At 36.7% G+C, this 24,175-nt stretch overlaps 1 protein-coding gene across 2 annotated transcripts; it reads right to left on the bottom strand.

The window, feature by feature from the left end:
* Positions 1–605: 605 nt before the first annotated feature.
* LOC143606354 (beta-glucosidase-like SFR2, chloroplastic) lies at positions 606–7,645 on the bottom strand. 2 transcript variants are annotated; one of them, XM_077082149.1, is made up of 10 exons: positions 7,363–7,645; positions 5,123–5,444; positions 4,908–5,046; positions 4,021–4,187; positions 3,703–3,924; positions 3,454–3,625; positions 1,745–1,978; positions 1,511–1,660; positions 1,287–1,416; positions 606–973 (listed from the first exon to the last, which is right to left on the bottom strand). In XM_077082149.1, the coding sequence occupies exons 1-10, from the start codon at positions 7,538–7,540 to the stop codon at positions 789–791; spliced, it is 1,899 nt and encodes a 632-aa protein (XP_076938264.1). In that variant the 5' UTR covers positions 7,541–7,645; the 3' UTR covers positions 606–788. The 2 variants fall into 2 exon arrangements, with proteins under 2 accessions (XP_076938264.1, XP_076938265.1); XM_077082150.1 differs by having other exon boundaries at positions 3,454–3,622.
* Between the last annotated feature and the right edge of the window lie 16,530 nt (positions 7,646–24,175).

The raw sequence follows: 24,175 nt of genomic DNA, 5'->3' as shown, positions 1-24,175 counted from the left end.
ATGAGTTACAACACACGACATAATCGTTGGTGTTATACAGACCATTTAAACCTCTAGCAGACGTTGAAGAGATCAGTCATTGGTCTGATCTGTCCGCCTATCTAGCATTTGACACCCCACCTACGTGTATCTAAGGTGAAAATAGCAACAAAAGATAGGCCCCCGTTAGTTCACATAATTCAATAAGACTGGAATTAAAATTGGCCAAAAATAATGTCATCGGATGAAATTAGAACTATAATTTCTTTCATCTTCACATTCTTAGTGGAACTGTTAACACTGCATAAGGATGTTAGAAAATTACCAAATACCCCTGAAGCTCTTTTATCTTCACATCCACTTGTCGCTCATGCCCTCTAAAGTTTGCTATTAAAGTTTAGACAACAAGTATCACGAATCCATAACAATACAAGGATTCATCCAAAGACTAGGTTAGGAGATTCTCATTTTCCACCATTCTACAAGACTTAATTATACTTAAAACTATAACCATATACAGATCAAGGGTTTTTTTTTCGTCAAAAATAAACTGCTCTAGAAAAGGTTTTCAATGCTGCTAGTGCTGTGATTATTTCACATCTGTAATTAGGACAAACGAGACTAGGGACAGAAGCGTGAACGACTGCGACTGGGACTATGATTTCTAGCATGATTTTGAAATTTCTTAAAAGGTAGTGTTATATGTGTTATTAACAAAGTACACAAATTTTAAACTAATCACTTCTTCATAACTCTATGAATAACCGAGTATGGACAAATAGCGGTCAAATAGTCAAAGTCTATTTTCTTCAGTTTGCATAAGCTAGTTCATTGTATTCCTCCAAATCTTCACCTTTCCTCCTCCTGAGGGGAAGAAGTCGGGTAATAAATCTTGAAAATCGGCTGACCGGGTCTTGTAATCCTTCCATCTCGTAATGTCCAAACCGCCAATCCCGTTCAATATATGCTCGCCATATTGGTTCATCAAGGCCTCCTGTAAATACATACATTCAATTATTAAACTCCAATACAAATCAATGCCTCCTCAGTATATGCTCGCCAAATTGCATACACTATCCGATATTTCTTTTAACGGTTAATACTAAAGTTCTTACTATTCACAAAAAATTCACTCAAACCTAACTTTAAGATACTAAAGTCCCTAAACTAGTTGAAATTACATGAAAAATGTCTAATGTCTTTCATATATTAAAGTCAGTTTAATTATGATCATGTAAAAGTGTAATGATATTGTACGTTCATTCTAATATTAATTTGTTTAAAGAAAAGAAGCGAGCATCGGTTACCTGCATACATTAACCCGTGTTTGTTTACTGCACGGTAAAAAGGTCTTGTTTTCTTCTCTCGGGCGGCTTTTTGAAGTTCATACCATGCTTTGTTTCTATCTTCCCGTGTAATTTTACCAGAAGTAACTATCTGATATATATTCAAGATAACATCCGAGTCATTAAAATGATATAAGAAAAATAGAAGCCAGAACAGGTATGAAATTTTAATGACAGGATATTGCCTTTGAGAACAGATGGTACGAGGGACGCGGGACACGTGCAAGATCATTGAAACGGTCAACTGCCACAAGCCCAAACTTGGGCCCATAACCATCAGCCCACTCCCAATTGTCAGATATGGTCCAAAACAAGTACCCGAGCACTCGAACACCCTGCATGTTTAACATCCAAGTTACCAAGAGAGTCAAACTTTGACCTTTTTTGTGTTATTTAATGCAGAATTATAACATACATACCATCATCATGGCTCCATAAATTGCAAGTAGATGTTCTAAAATGTACGGTCTTCGTATTAAATCCGTTTCATCGGATACACCGTTTTCAGTGATAATAAAAGGAAGTTTAAGATGTTTGTATCTTTCGTGGTAGTGCAACAGAACACGAAACAAGCCGTCTGGATATACTCCACGCCCAGATTCACTATATTCATCGTTTTCAACTAATTTTAGTCCTGCACCACATATTACTTCCTGTGAAAAAAAATACAAATAAAAGTTGCATCATTTCAGTTTTCACTCGTAGAATTTGAATTAAAACACACAAATTGATATAAGTAGCAATATAGTTTTGTGAGAAAATTATGAAAGCAGCCATTTTATTTGAGTGGGTTATACCTTGATAGTTATGTCAGAACGGTTTCGTTAATATAGTCATGAGAAACGCGAATCGTTGGTCGCCTATCTACTTTACTTGCCTGAACCCTAAATATTTTTAACTTTATATGCTAATGGCAATACATACGCGATAATGCGATATGGTGTCGCGTATCACGCTAGTTCAAGGCAGGATTGATGGGAAAAAGTTTGATACGTGACTCAGTTTCTGAGGGCTAAATGAGTGATTTGCTTCTGACATGGTTATGTAGGTATAACACACTAAAAAAATTACTAGTTTGGTGTATGGATGTAAAAAAATCGTAACCTAAACCATATACATGACCAGAAAAGACCGAACCGAATTGTGAATCGGTTCCACAAATCTTGCTTATATGGATAACTGAACAGAAATCGAATAACCGAACTGAATAAACCGAGTAAATCGGTTTAATCTGTTGAATTTGGTTCGGTTAGACACACTTGAAATTCGGATTAGTTAAGTTTTCGGTTAGCGCAAAAAGAATAATAATAATTCGAAATCGAATCAAATAAACCAATATCTGAACCGATGAACACCCCTACATTCATGATTTAATCTACATTTCTTAGGTGAAAATTGAAATCACAGTACTAACGGAAACTATAAAAACATGCTGCTAATCATAGCATTTTTCCATTTTACAGAATAACTGAATGGGAAGGGTACTACTTATTAGTGAACTAAGAGCATCCACATCCTAGTTGGTAAAATTACCAAATCTTTAAATTTTATGAGAAAAAATACTTAGTTAACCTAAAAGACTCCTACAACCCGTTCTTTAAACCTTAACCTTATCCATAAAAATTACATGGAAAGCTACATTGACTTGGTATATTCACCAAATATACCAAATGGGATGATAGAACCCCAAAACTTAAACAAGAAATTAAAGGATAGTTGACCCGATTCGAGATGGGCTAGTCTCCGGTTAGCCGATTCGAGATGACAATTCTCCAAATACAAGGTTAATAAACCCTAATATTTTTATTGTATAAAACATGGATATCCATAAACTAAAGCATGAACACTTATATAGACCTAATTGTAGTAATTATTGAAGCGGTTACTTAGACCATTCGACTTCCTGTAGCTCTTCATCTTCTCAGCTCCCTTGGATCCGAACTGGTTCGTATCATGGATTTGAGAGGATTATAAAATTGATAAATAAATTCAAGGAATTGTGATTTTTAGATAAGTTATATGGAGGATAAAGAACGGAATGTGAATGCTGTATCACCATACAATCTATTTGTTTAAAATGAATAATGAAAATACAAATTAAATATGAAAAAGAATATAGCAAATATACCTGACCATAGTAATTTATTCCTATGAAGTCCATTTTATGAGAGATATCATCCATAAATGGGAAAAGGCTCAAAGAGTTAGCTAGTGAAACAGCAGCAACATCAAAGAGGCCATACGGGCGCATGAAAGATACATGGTGGGCCACTCCCACTATTGGGCTTAACAATACACTGCTAACCAATATTAAACACACAGTTGTGTTACATGTACAATGTTATATTAATTAAATGATTATAGTTTAACGGATAACCTTTGTTCATGTATATAATCATATGCCAGCGAGTGCGCAACAGCAATCCAATGCATAGTTTGATTATAAACACCAGTCGGTAGAGCAGAAGTAGCAGCCTCCAACATGTCAGGATGACCACCGGGCCAAGCACCAGCACAGTAAGTCAGCATACAGAAAACATGAGGCTCGTTAAACGTGATCCAATAGTCAACAAGTTCAAATAAGTTGTCAACAACCACCCTGCAACATGTTTTCCAATAACACATCACACAAGATGACAAGATCCTAATTTAATAATGTTTAATGTTTGTTGTGTGAAGTAAACCGTAAACTAACCTAGTAAAGTCCATGAAGTAGTTAACTGTTTTCTCTAACTTCCATCCTCCATAATCACCAGCCCATGGAGGCAGTGAGTGATGGAACAAAGTCAACATGACCTTCATATTATAGTGTTGAACTCTGCTGATGATCCATCTGTATCGCTCCAGTGCTGCATAGTTAATCTTACAAACACCAATTCAAACCGAGGAAAAAAAAGAGAAGAGAGAAAATAGATGAAACAATTACATGGATGGACTTATGCAAAAGTCATAACATAAATGGTCGTCGACATGAATGGAGGTTAATTTTTTCTGTTAAATGGGTGTAAAATGACTAAAATGCCCTTCACAATTGGTACAGATCAGGTTGACCCGTACACGTAACATAAACAGTCCTTGACATGAATAGAGGTTAGTTTTTTCTCCCCCCCCCCCTGTTAAATGGGTGTAAAATGGCTAAACTGACTTTTACAATTAATACAAATTAGGTTGCCCGTAAACAAAACATAAATGGTCCTAGACGTAGATGGAGGTCAGTCTTTGTTTTTCTGGAAAATGGGTGTAAAATGACTAAAATGCCCTTTACAACCACTACAGATCAGGTTGACCCGTAAGCACTTTTGTCCATTTTTAAAGAAAATAAAGCATTCCCATCAATTACAAAAACAAAACTATTAGAATAATAATCTAAATCCTGTAAATTTATGATATTGTATGCATTAATAATACACTTTGTGCGACTATTAACCCATTTCACTTGTTCAACCCTTTTCCCTTTTTCGCCAAATTGTTTTCATTTGGACAAAAACTAACCCAAATCAACTATCATATGAAAGTACGTCAAAGTTGCCACCAGTACATTGTGGCTACAATCATCTAAAGAAAACATATAATACTGCTTACTGAATCTTTGAGGCCATTGACCGGTTCCTTTGGCATAATTCTGGTCCAATCTATCCCCATTCTGAAGACCTTAACACCAGTATCTCTAGCCAACTTTAACTCCGTATCAGGATCAGACCAAAACCTTAACCTTTCTTCCCTAAAAACCATATAATGTGATGAATTAGTTACTTATGTAACGAAAGCTAGTTGATGCAAGTTATTATAAGGCTTACGGGTGTGGAACATTGTGCCACGCAGCTACATTATGCGGTTCTTCTTCACTAGCGGATACTTCTTCTTCAATATATTTCACAAGGCCTCTAATTTTGGCTTCCATTGCAACCCTAAGAGGCTTCTTTTTCTTTACTGGTGTATGAGCTTGCTGAGAACCACCGTCACCAGCTGCAGAAGCCATTATTGCATCTGTCGGTTTATTATCCTCTGCGGTTGAATCTTGTTTATCACTTTGTGCAAACTGAAGCCATGCATCATTTAGCCTGTCTTCAACATGTGTTGGTGCTGTTGCTAACCCGAAAAAGAAATCTTCGTGTTCTTCTATAGAAAATTATATTAAATGTCATGAGCCATGAGCAAATAATCAACTAGTGGCTTCACAAGTGTGTCTGGTCATTAAATTAAGATAAGAATATGGTATGTATCTAGCGGTTTCGGATCGGAACGGGTTTTCGTACAAGACAGGTTTCGGCACGAAACGGGTTTCAGATTGGAACGGGTTCGGTTCAGGTTTCAACCGAAAAAGAAATCTTCGTGTTGGGTTTTGGTTTCTTTTTGGTCGATTCCGGGCTCGTTTTTGTCCGTTTTTTCAGTTTCGTTTTTATTCGGTTTGAATTCTTTAGTTTCGTTTTGATTGATTTTTTCGATTTCGATTGATGAGGTCCGGTTTTAGCTTTTTGTTTCATTTTCGTCGATTCTTTCGGTTTCGGTTCGATTCTAGGTGGGTTTTTTTTATGGAACGAGGACAACGTAGGAAACATTTTAGTGCTTTTACTTTTTTTGTTTATGATTTATATTTTGGGATATAATTTTTTTATTATTATTTTTGAGTATTTTTTTAGGGTTTTTGATCTTAATAGAAAATCCCTCAAAACAAATTCAAAAAAATAATAAAAAAATCATAACTTAAAATATAAATAAAAAACAAAAAATTTAAAAAAACTAAAATGTTTCCGCCCTTATTCTCGTTCACAAAAAAAGAAAAAAAAAAAAAAAAAAACTCAAAACCCGGGTCGACCCTAACCTATTCCGACCCAAACAAAAACAACCCTTCTTTTAATTGACCCGTTTTGACCCAAACTTGTTTTGACCCATGACTCATTTCAACCCATGACTCGTTCGACCCAACCCAACCCATTTGCCACCTCTATATGTAAGTTTATTTCAATTAACTAAGCTCAACAACCGAACATTAAGCATAACTAAAACCAGTAAATAGACGTGTGAAAATTAGTGCTGTCCAAACTTCTGCATGCTCGCATGAAAAATGCTCGTTCGATTTTGGCGTGGTTTGTAAACAGGCCGATTGGCTCGGTTCGGTTTGAAACAAGCCATGTACAAGCAAAGATACGCTCGGTATCGTTCGGTTAGGTTGGCTCGAACTTTTTTATATTTGTTTTATATATACACATGTTTTAATTAATTTTAAAATTTCTCTCTCTCTCTGTAATTTTCATAGTTTCATCTACTCACTTCAAGTTTTCAGGCTACTAGAACTTTGTTTTAAGGTACATTATATCCAATTTCAAACCTGTTACTTATAAAAATTTGCAAGCTGCTAAAAGTTTGTCTAAAAATTTGATTTTAGGCACTTTATAACCAACTCTATTTTTTTAACGATCCAAGCATGAGCAAGCCCTTACTCTGTTCGGTTTAACTCGTGAACAACCAACCCTATGTGATGTCACAGATTCTCTTATAATTTAGGAGTTTTATAATCAAATTGAATCATCATTTTCAATATATTGATTTAAATAACTTATATACACTTGTCTCATTTGTTACTTCCTAAATCAGCACAAGTTTTAATAACAGCAAGCAGCATAGGTCAACAACATGTTGACTGACTGATTGTAACAATACACAATCAAATAATCACTTTCAAAACAACAATCTCATAAACTCAAATAACTCAAAAACGTCTCAATAGCGTAAACCGGGTAAGATCCACGTGACACGACCAAGTTATTTACAAAAGGGTCGGTCCCTGGGTCCCAAAAATACAATTAAACGGGCCCGGGTCGGGTTTTGCGGAGGCGACAATTTTCTTTTTACACAAACCGGGTTAGACCCGCGAGGCCTGAACCAGAATCTCAGGACCCAGGATCCGACCCTGTTGTAAATAACCGGGTTCGAGCCTCGCGGGTGTTATGTAAAAAGAAAATGGTCAGATACCCGCGAGAGGCGGTTTATAATATTATTATTATTAGAGTGCAAGTGAAAGGAACAATATAGCTACCGTCATCGAAGTCGGAGTTGACGTTGAAGAGGGCGAGAGTGTCGGAGGTTTCGTCGATCGGAGAGTCAAACGGCGCGAGGTTTCTCTTCCGGTAACGGGAGAAGGATACGGCGTTGGCGGCGACGGTGATACTTGCTAGAACTCCGGCGAGTTTCGTCGCCGTCACAATCAGAGACATTTATCCCGACGTGACACGTGGATATTATGTTATCTAGCGTTACATGCTCATATCGTTGAAACGGTGTCGTAAACAACCTGCCTTCACTTCAATAATTTGTTAGGTTTCTTTGTTTGTTTTATCCTCAGCTAAAGCCTACAAGTCCGCGCACCTGTTGTACCTTATACGCCTCGTATAGTCCTACGAGGCGTATAAGGTACAGGTTGACCGGTGTTGAACGAGGAGTCGAATATTCCTGATTTAAACGAGGGGCCGGGTTTCGCAGATCATAACGAGCAGTCGCCTTACCAAATTTGAACCATGTATTGCTGTATCTTTATTTAATTTAACAGTCGTTAGTTAGCTTATAAATAAGATATGTTAACCATATTGTTTGTTAGGAGTATTTCGTATACGATAGTCACCCTTCGTGATTGGAGTGAAATAGTACATCGAATGCGTACGAAGGTCAGCCGTCGTACCGCTCACACCTAGAACACCTTTACGTTCAGCCCTCGTACCAGTTACCAGGAAATTCATATTATAATACTTAGGCTTCATACTAGTTTCCCGTGGAAGAGGCGTATTACAGTATTTAGCCTCAGTGCCACTTACTAGTAGAAGAGTCGTACCGATCACAAGCAGAACCAAAATACGTTCGTGATACCTTTCAAGAGACTGATGACCCAGACAACGAGTCCTCCATATATTTGCCTAGGAATGAAGCTTATGATGATTGCATACGCGAGCCGACGTTTCGTATAAAAACGAATAATGTATGACGCCATATATGTTGTTTAATTCATTCAATTATTATTATTTTTGTGAACACGTTTTAAATATGACCTTATAATTGTTTCAGGTTTTTAGTTCTCATGAAGAGTTGGAGGAATGAGTAAAGAAAAGAGGACAAGAGCATGGATGTGTTATTGTGGTCCAATGGTCTAGGAAAAATGACGTGGACCTTTCATGAAATCGTGGTGGGGAACCCAAAATCAAGACCACGGTCTGGCGTACCGATAGTATAAAAAAGTGTTGTCCCTTTAAACTCATAAGGGATACAATGGGTGGGGTGATTGTTGGAAGCTTGATGTAGTAAACGAGACGCACAACCACGAACTTGTCGGCTTTGAGGAAAGGCACCCATATATTAGGAAAATGTCTGACACGGAAATTGATTTGGTTGCGACGTCACACTGGCAGGGCGCGAGGCTGAAGAAAATTCAATTTCTCATACGGGAACAAGTGTATTAAGAAGGATAAATACAACACCATAAAGAAGATCAAAGATGACAATAAAACTAGTTATACCCCATGCAGGTACTTGAAACCTTCCAAATTTTACTATTTAAAACAAATGTTTATAAATATTTATTAACGTTTTATCAAATCCGATGCATGTACTTGAAAACTTTCTTCATAATAACAGGTTCGTGTATCACACATGGGAGAACACTCCACCATAGGACGGAGCATATTTCTTCTGTCATGATAAGTTGTATACATTGTGGCGTGCGTTTCTCCATGTGTAGTTGATTGACACGACATACAACACCAACATATACAACTGACCGTTTGCTGGTGTGACATCGACATTGAAGTCGTTATGTATCGCACACACAGTTATATCTAGGGAACAACATTAGAACTTCACATGGGCCTTTAAGAAGGTTAAATGTATGCTCAAGGATTGTTTGGAGATGCACGTGATAGCCATGGACAGATACCTTGCCCTGATGAAGTCGTGTGACATAGTCTTCCCTCATGCTATTAAAAACCTATGCAGGTGGCACATTCAAGAGAACATAAAGAGAAAGTGGAAAAGTCTTTATTAGACATATATCAAGGATGATTTCTCGTATTGGTAAAGGTATTGTGTGAGTCTTCCACATTCGATGATTACGACTATAATTGCGGGAAAATGTAAGGAAGATTAGCCGAACACGGAAAACACGGTAAGTCTTTCATACATACATAGTTACTGATAGTCTACTTATACATTTCTTAAAATTATCTTTATTTTTTCTTCAGAGTTTTGGGATTGTATTCGTAATAAATGGTTGGTGCCATACGAAGGGAAGTTTGTATCTTGTGGGGTTGACGACCGCCAAAACTATGGCGAGCATGCAACAAACTGAGTCGAGAGCCAAAAAGCCAACTTCAAAAGGTACCTTGATGGGACTAACAATACGCTCTACACAATTGCGGCGTATGCTCTTGAAGTTGTAAAATCCCAGGAGGTTGATATCAGTGGATCCTTTGAAACCTCCCGTATTAAGTTGAAGAAGGACCATAGACTGCAAATGTTTAGCAAACTACATTTTAAGTTGTCGATTGAGGCTCTTAAGATACTTGAGAACGAGTATACCAAGCATGAAAAAATAATTGAGACCGGAGCTTCATGCGGACACCGATTGTTAACGTTTATGGGGTTGTCGTGTGTTTGTCAGTTGGAGAAACACTTATATACAAGGGTACCTATTCCACTAGAATCGGTAGACCCCTTCTGGAGGAAGCTTGATTTCAACGCACATGATGAAGAACCAGACTTCGGGGAATAACTAGACGAAATTAAACGAACATATTTGTTATAACCCGATCGAGATCAATTTTTTTATCGAAGATGAGGTCTATTCTTCTAGGCAAATCAAAGAAGTAATAGTCGAAGAAACGAGAGGACCCTCGGGGGTGTCCAAGTCTAAACTAGCAAGCCAAAAACTGGAGCCCGCGAGGCACAACTCGTAGATCCCTTCCTCATATACCTATTCCTTGTCATTGAACATAAATGAAACCCCCCCAGTCGTAGTCGCAATCCAAGTCACAGTTTAAGATGCCCCCTCTTAACCATCAAAGCGTTCATGTAAGAAACAAGAGACGAGAGGTGACATAAGTTTTCCATTAATGGGTGATCCTAAGGATGTTCCAACAATACAAAGGTATAAGGAGGTCATTTCCACCTGGTCTTACCAGTACATCTCAAGAATCATAGATGTAAAGGCAGATGGTAACTGTCACACCCGGCCCTGAGCGGCGGAAACAGCCGGGCGCGCGCGAGTGGGGATTGATAATTAAGCACGGGCCATTGCAAACATTCAAAGTAAGATTTTCATTGCGCATGAAAAGTTTAATACAAATACATTACATTGTTTAAAAATTACATAAAAACATCCAAGTATAAAAACTGTTGGAGATTTCCACGCCATATCCCCTTGCGCGGCGGGAACAATCACGCGCATCGAAGGGATAGAACTAAAATCTTCCAAAAAGCTAGTTTTAGATGTTCAGCGTGAGGTGCTCTAAGTGTGACTCCATGCGCTACCTAGTTATCTCCTGAAAGACACGTAAAAACATTTGGATCAGTATAAACTGAGTGAGTTCACAAGTTTTAGTAACTTGATAAATCGTATCGCGTCATAGTCTTGATAAAAATCATTCTATAACATAATTCTGATAGCATTATTGAAACACATGCTTAGTAAAGCATAGTTCTGATAACATAATCTGATAAAATCGTTCCGCGGGTCACGCGCGAACATTTCTGGGAACTGTGCTCGTCTGTGTAAGTGGCGCTGCCACTACGAGCGAAACAAGTAATACCGTCCCGCGGGTTACGCGCGGACACATCTGAAAAACCGTGCTCGTCTGTGTAAGTGGCGCTGCCACTACGAGCGAATAATACCGTCCCGCGGGTTACGCGCAGACGTTGTGCCGGAAAACAAGGCGCTCGTCTGCGTAAGAGGAGCGACCTCTACGAGCGGGCTCAATCCCATAGTACTGCCCCGTGACATGCTAGGCACTCGTCTGTGTAAGAGGTGCGACCCCTACGAGTGGGTGGATCAAACCAGCAGTCCCTACCCTTAGAGTTCCAATGGTAAAGTGATCACTTACTCGAATCTGGTGCACTAACATCGAAAAACCATAGATAACCGTTCGCATTGCTCATCATGAAACATAACTTAAACACATAATCGCTTGCATAGCTTGTAAGTATACCATGATAAAACATTATTTAAGTACGTGTCCCTCGCCCCGAAAACAGTTTAAAAATAGTGAAAACAGTGAAAATAGGGGCTGTGAGACTCACCTGTGGTTCTTGTTAAGGGATTAATCGAGATTCGGGTTTTCTTGGTGTTGGCCTTTGAATTGAAGGTCTAGTAACAGGATCGGAAATGAAAACAACGGATGCTTGGGAGATGATTAGTGCAAGTTTGCAGTTCTTAAGAGAGAAGTTTGAAGTGTGTTTGGGTGATAACTTAGGTTACATATTTATAGGCAAACTCAAGGGAACACAATCCCTTGCTTTAGGGGATTGTAATCTTTTCATATCTAGGTGTAATGATGATAAAGTATGGAAATTATTATTATTTATTTAAAAGTGGAGTAGTGGATAAAAGATTTTGATTTGATTTGGTCAGGACATGCAGGTCTGGGGTTGGTGAGAATAGGGTGGCTGACAGTTGACTTTTCATGTTACAGTGTGCTTTTTCAGGTACTTTTGTCAGTGTACAGTAAAAAGTGGAAAATCTCTGAAACACGCTACTGTTTCCTTTTGGGCGGGAGTAATCTCCTTACGTCTGGAGAATAGACTAAGTGTTCTGTGCGTATCACTTTGTGCGCATAGCTTTCTGCGTGAAGGACATTTCTTTGCTGCGGGTAGGTGCGTAACCTTCTCGCAGTTAGGGACATTGAGTTTCATTTGTAGATTCTCCAGGTGGTCTTGGTATTTCAACATAGTGATCAGTTATGTTGAAGTCAATTCCATCTTGGAGCTTCAGACAAACTAGCTCTCAATGTTCCCGCCATGCGGGGAGGTTAGTTCCCCTTCCGCACGCGCATAGACGATTTGGGATGCACCCGCCTTAGCATCATGCGAGACGGTCAGCCCATTAGACAACATTAAGTTATAGAAACATAAAACCAATACACTCGCGCATGGCGCATATAACATATGCCCACGCAGGTTCTTAACATGGCGCGCTCGCGCAGGGCGCACATAATATGCCCGCGCTGACTAACATGGCGCGCTCGCGCAGGGCGCACATAACAAATGCACGCGCTGACTAACATGGCGCGCTCGCGCAGGGCGCACATAACAAATGCACGCGCTGATTCTAACATAGCGCGCTCGCGCAAGGCGCATATAACATAATTACCTAATATTTAGGTTGATTACTTGGTTTAAGGGATTGGGAATTTACCGGGTGTCACAGTAACTGTGGTTTTCAGGCAATTACTATGGGCTTATCCATGAGTCTAAAATACTGGAAGGATGTTAGGTGAGCCATGATGAAAGAGATGGACATGAACCAAGCTTAGTGGAAGTCAAGATTAAATACAGATACGCTAGACTATTTTGATACGATTCGTAACCATTTAGAATTTTTTTTTGATACGGTTCAACTGGCACCCAGAAATCGATGGTTTTAATTACTCCCCCCCATGGACAAGTGGTTGCTCAGACATTTCAGTGCATTCTTATACTTCTAGAGTCGCGTAGAAGCCAAACTTTAATCCCGATAAGAGAGGGTATAGAGCTGTTGTATGACTATCCTGTTATAACCATTGCTAATGTTAACTATATTCATTTGATTAGTATAAAACTGGAAAGGAATTACCCAGTGCCGGTGCCGGTATTTAACCGGTATTTAATTAGGCAAGATACGCAAGTCCAACGTTACAAGATTGGATGGTTATGTACGAAGATCGTATAAACGCGTATATTAGAACCAAGTCAAATCGGCGAGTCCCCACTCCTCGTATTGATTTAACCAGTTGATTGTATGTATTTCTACTGGTCATATTTTTTTATACTAGTTGTATATAAAAATATTAAACCCAAATAATATAATATAATATAATAATATAATATAATATAATATAATATATATAATATAATATAATATAATATAATATAATATAATATAATATAATATAATATAATATAATATAATATAATATATTATATAATATTATATTATATTATATTATATTATATTATAAAAGAAGCCAAACAAGGACCAAATTGGCTTGATGAGTATGCTGATACTAATTCATTTGATTATCTGTACGGTTCTAGCAAATTTGGTTTTTGAATCTAAGTAAGAAACTGAGCGCCAGACGGCAGGCGTGATGATGACAACGTTGAGGACACCGACACTGACAATGCCGACACTGGTGACGCTGCCGTATAGATAGATTTTTACATTTTGTTTTTATTTGTATGAACTTGTTATAATGGTTGTTTATGTATATGTAAATATCGTTTTATTTATATTGTTTCGCTGCAATTTTAAAATCGGGCCGATTGTTGATAAAATAAAAAGTACACCTGATTGTTTAAACGAAAAACAATAAGAAAGCATTTTGTTTAAAACGTAATTAGTAATTCGAAAACAAAGAAAATAAAAAGAAAATAAAAAACTATAAAAAAATACAAAAAAATAAACTTTTGAGGAACACCGGCCAATATGCGGGCGGTGTCTAGAGAAAACCCCTAATTTTGTTCGCTTGGCTAGTTGGATTCATAAACTTTATAAGACTTGGTTACGATAATTATGTAACCTAAAATCGACTTTATGTTACTCATTATCTAAAAATGTCAAACGATTGGCGAGTTAGCGGATTGTAAATGGGGTATCATCAAGTTATAGACAAGTTAGCCTTGCCATAAACAAGTTGGCGTAGTTGTAATAAATAGATGGTTAGCCTTACAAAATTTGTAGTATTTTATTAATTTAACTTTAATGGGTTATCCAAACATGACAGATTTGATTCACTAAGTTAAATGGGTAACTATTTACTAACGGTATAACATTCCGAAATTTTTCATACCAATTTTGATAATTTAGGAAATTGAGTGGCATTTAGCTAAAGGTATATGGAAGTAACACAAGGCCAATGATCATCGCCATGAAATGACACATGCCACCATGAAGGGACACATGTCACCATGAAAATGACACATGTCAACATGATATAGCACGACTCATTGCAAGAACGACGCATGTCAAATGGTGGCGAGCGATGGTTAGCTAGGGGTGTGAGTGGATGGATATAAATAGCAGACAAGTGCATCTCATTTGTGGTATCCAAAACGCCAAACCACTCCCACTTTCTTGAAGTTTGTGCCACCGAGTTAGATTCCCAACGCCACTCCGGAGTTTCGACGTTTCATACCCTGTTACCCTGCGTATAGTCGAAGACTGCTCGCTCGTCCTTAAGCGTTATACCCTTTTAAGGTAAGAATTATGTTTAAGATATTTTAATTCATAGCTTAGATTGTAGTAGAGGGTATAACCTAAACCTTATTTATAGATACATTTAAGCTTTAGAAAAATAAACGTTTCTTTATTGTTAAGAAACATAAAGTTTTACATGTAAATGTTATTGTCAATTGACGTTCTTCTAAAGAAAGAAGCACTAATTTTTCTTATATAAGAGATATTAATAAATAATTATATAGAAAAATATGACGGGCATGCGGTAACTAGAAGGGTGACAACACCGGTAGTCGAGTCTTTTATTCAGTAGTAATTGTCGCTGCGTATTTTATAAATTTTTTTTACATGTAATCAATAGAAGATGGATGATATAATTGTTAGAGGCTTCTGATGACTCAATTTGGTTTTAATCATGTAAAAGATGTAAATAACATTTTATCACTTTAATGCTTTTGTAAGACAATACGGGTGTTTTGTTCTTGATTTTTCTATAAACAAATATTTTAATCTAAAAAAACTTCCGCTACACAGCACATACTTTGATATATATATATATATATATATATATATATATATATATATATATATATATATATATATATATATATATTCGTACCAACTATGGTCACACACTTGGGTTTAGGGGTGTTAATCGGGTCAACCCGATCGGGTTTCGGGTTAATCGGGTTTGGTTAGTCGGGTTTTCCTTAAAAAATATCTAACCCGCAACCCGACCCTATTTAGGTTCGGGTTAGTCGGGTTCGGGTTATTTGGGTTTCGGGTTAGTTGGGTTAATCGGGTTAACCATGTTACTTTATAATTTTAAGCTATTTTTTGTGTTTGTAACTTGTAATTTGCAAAATTTCTTATTCCACTCACTTTTTAATTTCTTTTACAAGTAATTATATTATAATTACATACATATGACTGTAAACGAACCAAATGGACATGAACAAATGCATGTCCGTGTTCGTTCATTTAACTTTTAACGAACACGAACACTTAATCGAACAAATATTTGTGTTCATGTTCGTTAGTTAAAAACTAAACATGTTCGTTTATTTAAAATCTAAAAAAATAATTCACAAACATAAACGAAAATATTTAAACAAAGATAAACGAACATGAATGACATATATGTACACACATTACCGAACACAAACATACATAAACGAACATAAATGAACGCATTTAAATAAACAAAAACAAACAAATATAAAACATATTAGGGTGATATAATTTCTAAATGCAAATAACGTTTAATAATTTTCTATTTATATGTAAACGAACACGAATGAACGTAAACAAACTTAAATGAACGATCATAAACGAACGTTCACGAACATAGATGAACGAGTGAAACATGTGTTCATGTTCGTTTGTTTAATTAAATGAGCACAACATAAATGAATTTTCCATCGAACATTTCATGAACAATCATAATAATTAACTTCTTTATAAAGCTTTCAATATTGCCTTAATAGTGCTTATTTCATCTTTTCATCATTGTATTTAAGTTAAGTATCACCACTAATCGGGTTATTCGGGTTAACCTGAAACCCGACTTTTTTCCAAAAATGAACCCGAAACCCGACCCTATTAACAATTCGGGTTAACCCGAATAACCCGATTAATACTTTTTGACCCTATTAACCCGACCCGAATTAGCTTATTCGGTTTCGGGTCGGGTCGGGTTAATCGGGTTCGGATATTTTGGACACCCCTACTTAGATTCATGGAGCCAGGTGTGACAATGATAGTTTAAACCCTGTCTTGTCAAATATTATCACTCCTAACTTAACATATGAAGAACTTTCGTGCGTTATAACTTTTAAAAACGGAAAGACACAATGCGTGGTTGTTAAATTGTTATATCTAATAGTCGTACATGATTATTATATTTGTTATAGCTTTTACTGTAGAAACACTAATGGAGAATTGCCAGTAATAAAAATATAAACCCAGAAACACAAAGTTTATTAATTTGATAAGGGTTTAATTTGCATTACATTTGGATTTATGTCTTATTTTATTTCATACATGGTAAATACTTACATTGAAAAAAAATGATTAAGATACCATATAAAAGAATATTTTGTAAAGTAAAAACTGTATATAAACGTAACTAGTTGATTATATTCTTGCAGAATTTATAGACGGACAATTATAAAAATAAAATTTCTTTTCTAAAAAAAATTGAAAAATGCTACAGAATTAACTGAAAAAGCAAATACAAAGAAATTTAAGTGCAAATTGCATGACGCATCGACGAAAAAGAAATTTCGTGTGTTGGATGGATCAAAGAGTGTAGGGTTTCACTACAAACCAATCAAGCCAAAATTGATTATTGCCAGTATATTATTTGAACAATCTATGGGGTATTAGGCATACAAAATATGATATTTATACAAGGTGAATAATAAACCCTTATTTCCCTTCATAACTGTTGAGTCAAACAATTGACCTAAAGGGGAGATTTTTGAGTCAAAGATTTGACCAGAATGAAGTATATGGAAGATTGAAATCTTCTCAACCTTCTCAGAATTCGCTAAGTATGGATCCGGGCACACCTTAGATATCCGAGCAAGGTTTTACTTAGCCGGGTATGATATTTTGTCTATCGGGCAAGGTTTACTTCAAGAAGTCTTCTTTAGTGGATATCCGAGCAGGGTTTGCAAATTAGTGCATTGCCGGGCAAGGTACACTAGTTTATGTAAATCCGGGCAAGGTTCACTTTATCAAGCAAGTTTGTTCTTCAGCGCCAAGTATATTACTTTTCCGAGTAAGGTTTGGTTAACCAAGTCCAAGAAGCCAAGTGATTGGAAGACCGGGCAAGGTATTCATTAATAAATATGGTCCAAGTAGGCTTGATGAAAATGGAATATCTCTAAGTAACATCGGGCAAGGTTCAACTCAAGCAAGGTATTATTCTCCCGAGTACACTTTGCTAATAAGTTATTTTAGCAAAAAGTTGAAATGGATCATTAAAGAACAAGGTTGCTCGTAAGGGTTTGTCGGGCAAAGTCTGGCAAAGTCAAGAAGACTGAAGTCTACCCAGACTCTTCAAGCAAAGTCTACCCGGAAACTGATCCCAGGCATACTTCTATGTTACCAAGTCCTGAAGGATGGCAGAGTACACAACGTACTCGGAAAATGAAGATTTATGAAAAGCCTACCCGGAAGACTTGTTTTACACTTAGTTTATTTTGAATATGTAATTTGAATATGTACGTTGTATTTAGGGTTTCTAGAAGGAATGACAGCTGTCCTAGGTTGGCAGATCTATAAATAGAATGTTTAGGGCAAGCCGCCAAAGAGACAGAGAGACAGAGAAAGACACATACACAAGAGACACGATATTCACTAAATAAGGATAGACAGACACATTTATTGAGAGAGAATATCGTGTGACGGCTGTCCTAGGATTCCTAAAACCCTAAATCGATTATCCACTTTGTATGATGAAAATTATATAGATGGAAATCTTTTGAGTGAATCCTGTGTGTGCTTTCTACCTTTGATTATTCATTGCAACTACCCTGTTTGTTATTGATTCCGCCTTTAACAAACATTAATCTTTCTAAATATAGCAACCCGTCATTAACTCTCTTGTCGGCACATTAATCTGTGTGAGTTATGACATGATTAAGTAAGATCCAGCTGAAATCGAGGGGCCTGACAAGTGATATCAGAGCTTGTTACTGCTATTTTGGAAAGATTGTTGCTGATTGAAGATTTGAAGAAGAATGACGTAAGCAGACCACTGTTCCATTGATTTGTGACGTCAGCAGCACTGTTTTCATTTTTCTTCCAGATCTACAATCTACCGGTGTTTTCTCTTCCTTATTTCAATTAAAGTTCTAATCTTTATATCTAAATATTGTTCTAATCACATCAGACACATCAGATCTGAGCATTCTGTTTTCAGATCTGATTATTTTGAAACTCTGTTTTTTTTACAAAGAAACTGATTTTTGATTTCTCAAAATGTCTGGATATGAGGAACAAGAGGTGTCTACTAACAAGATACCAAGGTTGTATGGACAGGAAAACTTTACCAAATGGAAAGTACTCTTTGAAGCAGCCGTTTGCTACAATGATGTTGATATGTGGAATTCCATCAAGAATGGTCCACAAGCTACTATTGAAGAAGGTGCAAATCCGCAAGCTACTGCTGCTTTGAGAGAAAGGATGAGAAAGGTTGATGACAAGGCTTTAGCTATGTTGAAGCTAGGTCTGTCTTGGGAAATACTTACCAAAGTTGCACATCATCCCAATGCCAAGGCAATGTATGATGCAATTCTTGAGATGTTTGAAAGAAATGTTGAACTCAAGAACATCAAGAAGAAGAGATTGAAGCAGCAACTAGAAAGATTCAAGTATAAAGAAGGAGAAAGGTTGAAATCAATTCTGGAAAGGTTTCTGGGAATTGTGAATGAGCTCAGAACCACAGATTATGTCATGACTGATTTTGATCTCAACACCAAGCTGCTAAACTCTATGCCAAAGGAATGGTATACTGCCTGCAAGTTCATCCTCACAAAGCAAAACTTCAATGAGCTAAAGGTAGATGATGTGGTGTGTTTTCTTCAAGCTGCATAGATAGAAATGATAGAAAATGAAATGATAAGGGAGGAAAGACCCTGCTTCAATGTTTCAAATGCATTGATTGCACCTATGGGTAATCTGACTACCAAGAATCAGCAACAGATTCCTATCATTGAAGAACCTGTTGAGCATAATGCTGACAATACAAAGGCTTTCATTGGTGGTAGCACAAGTAATCAAGGAAACCAACAAAGATTCAATGTGCAACTGATTGATGACACTGATTCTGCCTCTATTCCAAGTGGAAATGTTCCTCATACTGGTACAGGACATGGTCAAAGCAATGATACACAGGCTTGCTGTCTATGTTTACTGAGTCATATAATGCATTTTTTGCAAAGAATTTGATTCACACAAGTGTAGTGCAAGATGATCTAGAGCAAATAGATGCTGATGATTTGGAGGACATGGATTTGAAGTGGCAAGCTGCAATGTTAGCTTTGAGAAGTAAGAGGTTGTATAATAGAACTGGTAGATCTCTAGTTTCTTGTCCAAATGAAAGAATTGGATTTGACAAGTCAAAGGCAATCTGCTATAATTGCCAATAGCCAGGACATTTTGCAAGAGAATGCAACTTGCCAAGGAACTATCAGATGAATCAATTCCCGAATCAACAGCCAAGAGGTCAACAACAATACCAGCAAAATCAGCAAAGAAACAACAACCAAAACTTCAATAACAACTTCTATCCCAACAACAACTATAATCCCAACTTCAACAACTTTCAGCCTCAAATGAATAATCTGAATCAAAGTATGCATCAGAATCAAGGTTTTCAAATGAACAATAATCAAAACCTTCAAGCTGCTCAAAATGTTCCAAACAACACTGTTCCATCCAACCAAAATCAACCAAGAAATCAAGGAAATGTGGCAGTGACTACACAACATGAAGGAAATTTTGATTGGAGTAATCATGAAGAAGACATTGCAGATGATATCAAGAGGGCAAATGTGGCATTCATGGATATAATTGAGAAAGAAACTGGATCATCATCTCAGGTACACTCTGCTCCTACTGTTGATTTAAATGACTTATCAATGAATTGAAAACAAAAGTAGGCAAGCTGGAAAGTGAGTGTTTTAAGAAACAAAGTATCATCAATACATATGAGGCAAGTGAACTAGTGAGTGAAGAAAGAATGAAAAGTTTAGAGTAAGACTGCGTAAACAGTTACAGAGCTCAGAAAAGTTTCACCACTGAAATTGATGGGTTGAAGAAAATGAATATAGAAGAGAAGTTGTTAAACACAAAACTGCAAGTTAACAATGAATTCTTGAAGAACTTGGTCTCCACTGGAAACATCTGTGGAATTCTGAACCAAGTTAAGGAAGAAGACAAATACAAAGCAGTACCTCCACCATTCAACAACAACTTTATGCCAAAAGTTGATAAAGAGAAAAGAAATGCATATCTACAACAATTCAAAGATGTCTTTCAAGACAAAGAAGAACTTGTAGCTTTGTACAAGAATGTTGAAGTCAGTGAAGAAGGAGAGTTTGTTGTGAAGAAAGAACTTAAAGAAGAAAAGTCAATTGGTGTTCAAGTCTCTGAAGATGATCTTGAATCAATTGATTTGAATCAAGATGACTTGAGTGATTTGAGTGATCAAATTACTGAAGAGGAACTTAAAGCTGCTGAAAGAGGAAGAAGATACAAGAAGCCAGAATCAATTGATAAACTTCCAAAGTACCCACCAGTCACACCAAAAATGAAGAAACAGAATGAAAGAATGAAAAGAGAACATGTGTCTTTTGACTTATGTGAAAGAAAGAAGGTGAATTACAATGCTGTAAGGCCTCTTAGCAAGGATGTATTGGATAAGATAAAGCAAAACAACAAGAAAAAGATAAAAGAAGATGTGAATGTTAAAAACTTTATTCAAGTTTACCCTATTTTCTCAAGCATTGAAGATTTTGACATTGGTGAAGTAGAAACAATGGAAGAATATGAAAAGAGGAAATTGAGACAAAGGGAAAACATTAAGGAAGAATCCTTGAGTACAAGAGAAATTGTTTTGTGAAAGGGAAAGTGGAAAGAAGTGACATAAGAATAGCTGAGTTTGTTCCCTTCTCAATTGACTTTGACAGTTTAAAGTCTAAAAGGACAATTGGAGTTGATCCACCAAGACCAAGTGAAAGGTTCAAGAAGCCAAAAGAACATGAAATATTCAAAGGAAAGGTTTGGTGCAAGAAATGTGATGAATATGGTCATCACACAGACTCATGTAATGAAAGATTGAAATTCCAACCTTTCCATGTACCGGATGGAACAAAGTATGGCCAAGACTTTGTTCTATACAAACATAAGTATGATATATATCTGGGAAAAGGAAAGGTGTGTGGAAATGAAACTTTGAACAGAGAAGAAAAGAAATTTGCAAAGGAGACAAGGAGTGAAAAGAAAACTGATGTTAAAACAAAGAAATAAATGACTAAATCAGTAAGAAGAAGTGTGTCTTCTAAGAAAAATGAGAAATTGGTGAAGAAGAATTATCAGCCTGTGGAAATCAGACAAGATAGTCAATCAGTCAAATCTGATGGCTCTCAAAGATCATCAAACAGTGAGATAACAAGAAGAAAAGATGCACATTCTAGAAAGAAACCAACAGAACTCACTGGTGATGAGAATTTTCTACTAAAGCATGGATATGAACCACATGGTTTCCTTTGGAAACCTAAGACTGAGAGTAAGGTTGAGCAAGTTGCTGATGTGATAGACTACTCTGAGAAGGACTATGTGATAAAGGAGTATGCCACTGACTCAGCTGAATACCAGTGTCCAACCTCACTTGTTAAAACTCCAAGAGAGTGTGGTTATGAAACTGATAATTCAGACAACTTAGAATTGACTCATGAAGATCCTGAACCAACAACACTCACTTCCCAAGCTATGTCTGAAACTGAATCTGATGAGCTGCAAGTTGATAAGGCTTGCACTTCATCACTCAACTAATCAAACTTTCTTTGTATGTGCAGGAACAGTCCACTCCTCTAAATGACATATGGTATATGGATAATGGTTGTTCTAGGCACATGACTTGTGACAAGAGATCTCTTGTCAATTATGAAGAAAAGTATGAAGGTCCAGTAGCTTTTGGGAGTGATGAGAATGGTGGAAAGATTGTTGGAAAAGGAATCTTAACAAATGGGAAAGTCTCATTTGATAATGTATTTCATGTTGAAGGTCTTCAGTACAATCTGCTGAGTATATCACAAATGTGTGATAAGGGTTACAAAGTCAGTTTTGATGATTCACACTGTTTCATTTTAAAACCTGAGTTTGTAATTCCACCTGAAATGATTATGATGATGTCACCAAGAAATGGTAACTTATATGAATTGAATATGAAAGAAGCTATTTCAAGAGGAGGTGCATGTTTTGTTTCCAAAGCCACTGAAAATGAGTCAAAATTGTGGCATAGGAAACTGTGTCATGTGAACTTGAAGAACATGAATAGACTTGTCAAAGGTGAGCATGTCATAGGCTTACCTACAAGAGAATTCAAGTTGGAAGATCATTGTGATTCATGTCAAAAGGGAAAACAACACAAATCTACTCATAAGTCAAAACTCATCAATTCAATTGATCAAGTACTTGAATTACTTCACATGGATCTCTTTGGTCCTGTGAGTGTACCAAGTATTTGGAAGAAAAGATATTGTCTGGTAATCATTGATGACTATTCAAGATACACTTGGGTTTATTTCCTAAGTACCAAGGATGAGACTGCAGAGTTGATTAAAGGTTGTGTAACAATGATTGAGAACAAGTTGAATAAGACAGTCAAGATGATGAGAAGTGACAATGGCACTGAGTTCAAGAATGGAGTTATACAAGAATTCTGTGAAGCAAAAGGAATACAACAACAATTTTCAGCTCCTAGAACTCCTGAGCAAAATGGTGTAGCAGAAAGAAGAAACAGAACTTTAATTGAAGCTGCAAGAACCATGTTAGCAGATGCTAATCTGCCTGTCACTTTTTGGGCTGAGGCCATAAATACAGCCTGCTATGTTCAGAACAGGGTACTTGTGAACAAAAGGCATAACAAAACTCCTTATGAAATATTACATAACAGAAAGCCTTACATCAAGTTTTTCAAGCCCTTTGGATGCAAATGTTTTCTTTTGAATACAAGGGACTATTTGAACAAGTTTCAAACAAAATCCCTGGATTGCTTCTTTGTTGGATATTCTACAAACTCAAAAGCCTACAGAGTTTATGTGAAAGATCACTAGAGTGTTATAGAATCATCTGACATCATCTTTAATGAGAATCAATTCAATACAGTTGACGGTGCAGCATGGCTGTTTGATCATGAGAAGTTAATAAGGTCTCTCAAGATTTATCCTAAAGACTTTGATAACTCATTCTACAAGACCAGTGTAATTGAAGAAAAGAAGAAGAAAACATTGGACTTGGAAGAATTATGGAAGAAGGTTGCTAGAAAAGAGAAAGAATATTCTTTTGTGAATAATTCCTCATGGAACACTGATGGACTTGATCATGATGAGCACAATCAAGACAATCCAGATGTACAAAATGATACAATTCAGCCTGAGGATGACACAAGTAACCATGCAAGTGAAAATGAAACTGCATCCACTGCATGATCTCAAGATCTATTTCTAAGACTGAACTTAGAAAACAATGGTGCATCTACTTCAGGACAAAATAATGATGAAGCACCAGAATTTCATGATGCAGAAGCTGATTTGATCATTGAAGATCCAGAACTCAATGAAACAAATCTTGACACAAACATGTCTACAGATATGATTGTACAAACTCCTTATGTGGAAAAGAATCATCCTTCTGAAAACATCAT

The sequence above is a fragment of the Bidens hawaiensis genome, unplaced genomic scaffold, assembly GCF_021521415.1.
Source record: "Bidens hawaiensis isolate Kalapana, Puna unplaced genomic scaffold, B.hawaiensis_p1.1 tig00074464_1, whole genome shotgun sequence".
Classification (NCBI taxonomy): domain Eukaryota; kingdom Viridiplantae; phylum Streptophyta; class Magnoliopsida; order Asterales; family Asteraceae; genus Bidens; species Bidens hawaiensis.
This window is presented reverse-complemented; position numbering and strand designations above follow the sequence as displayed.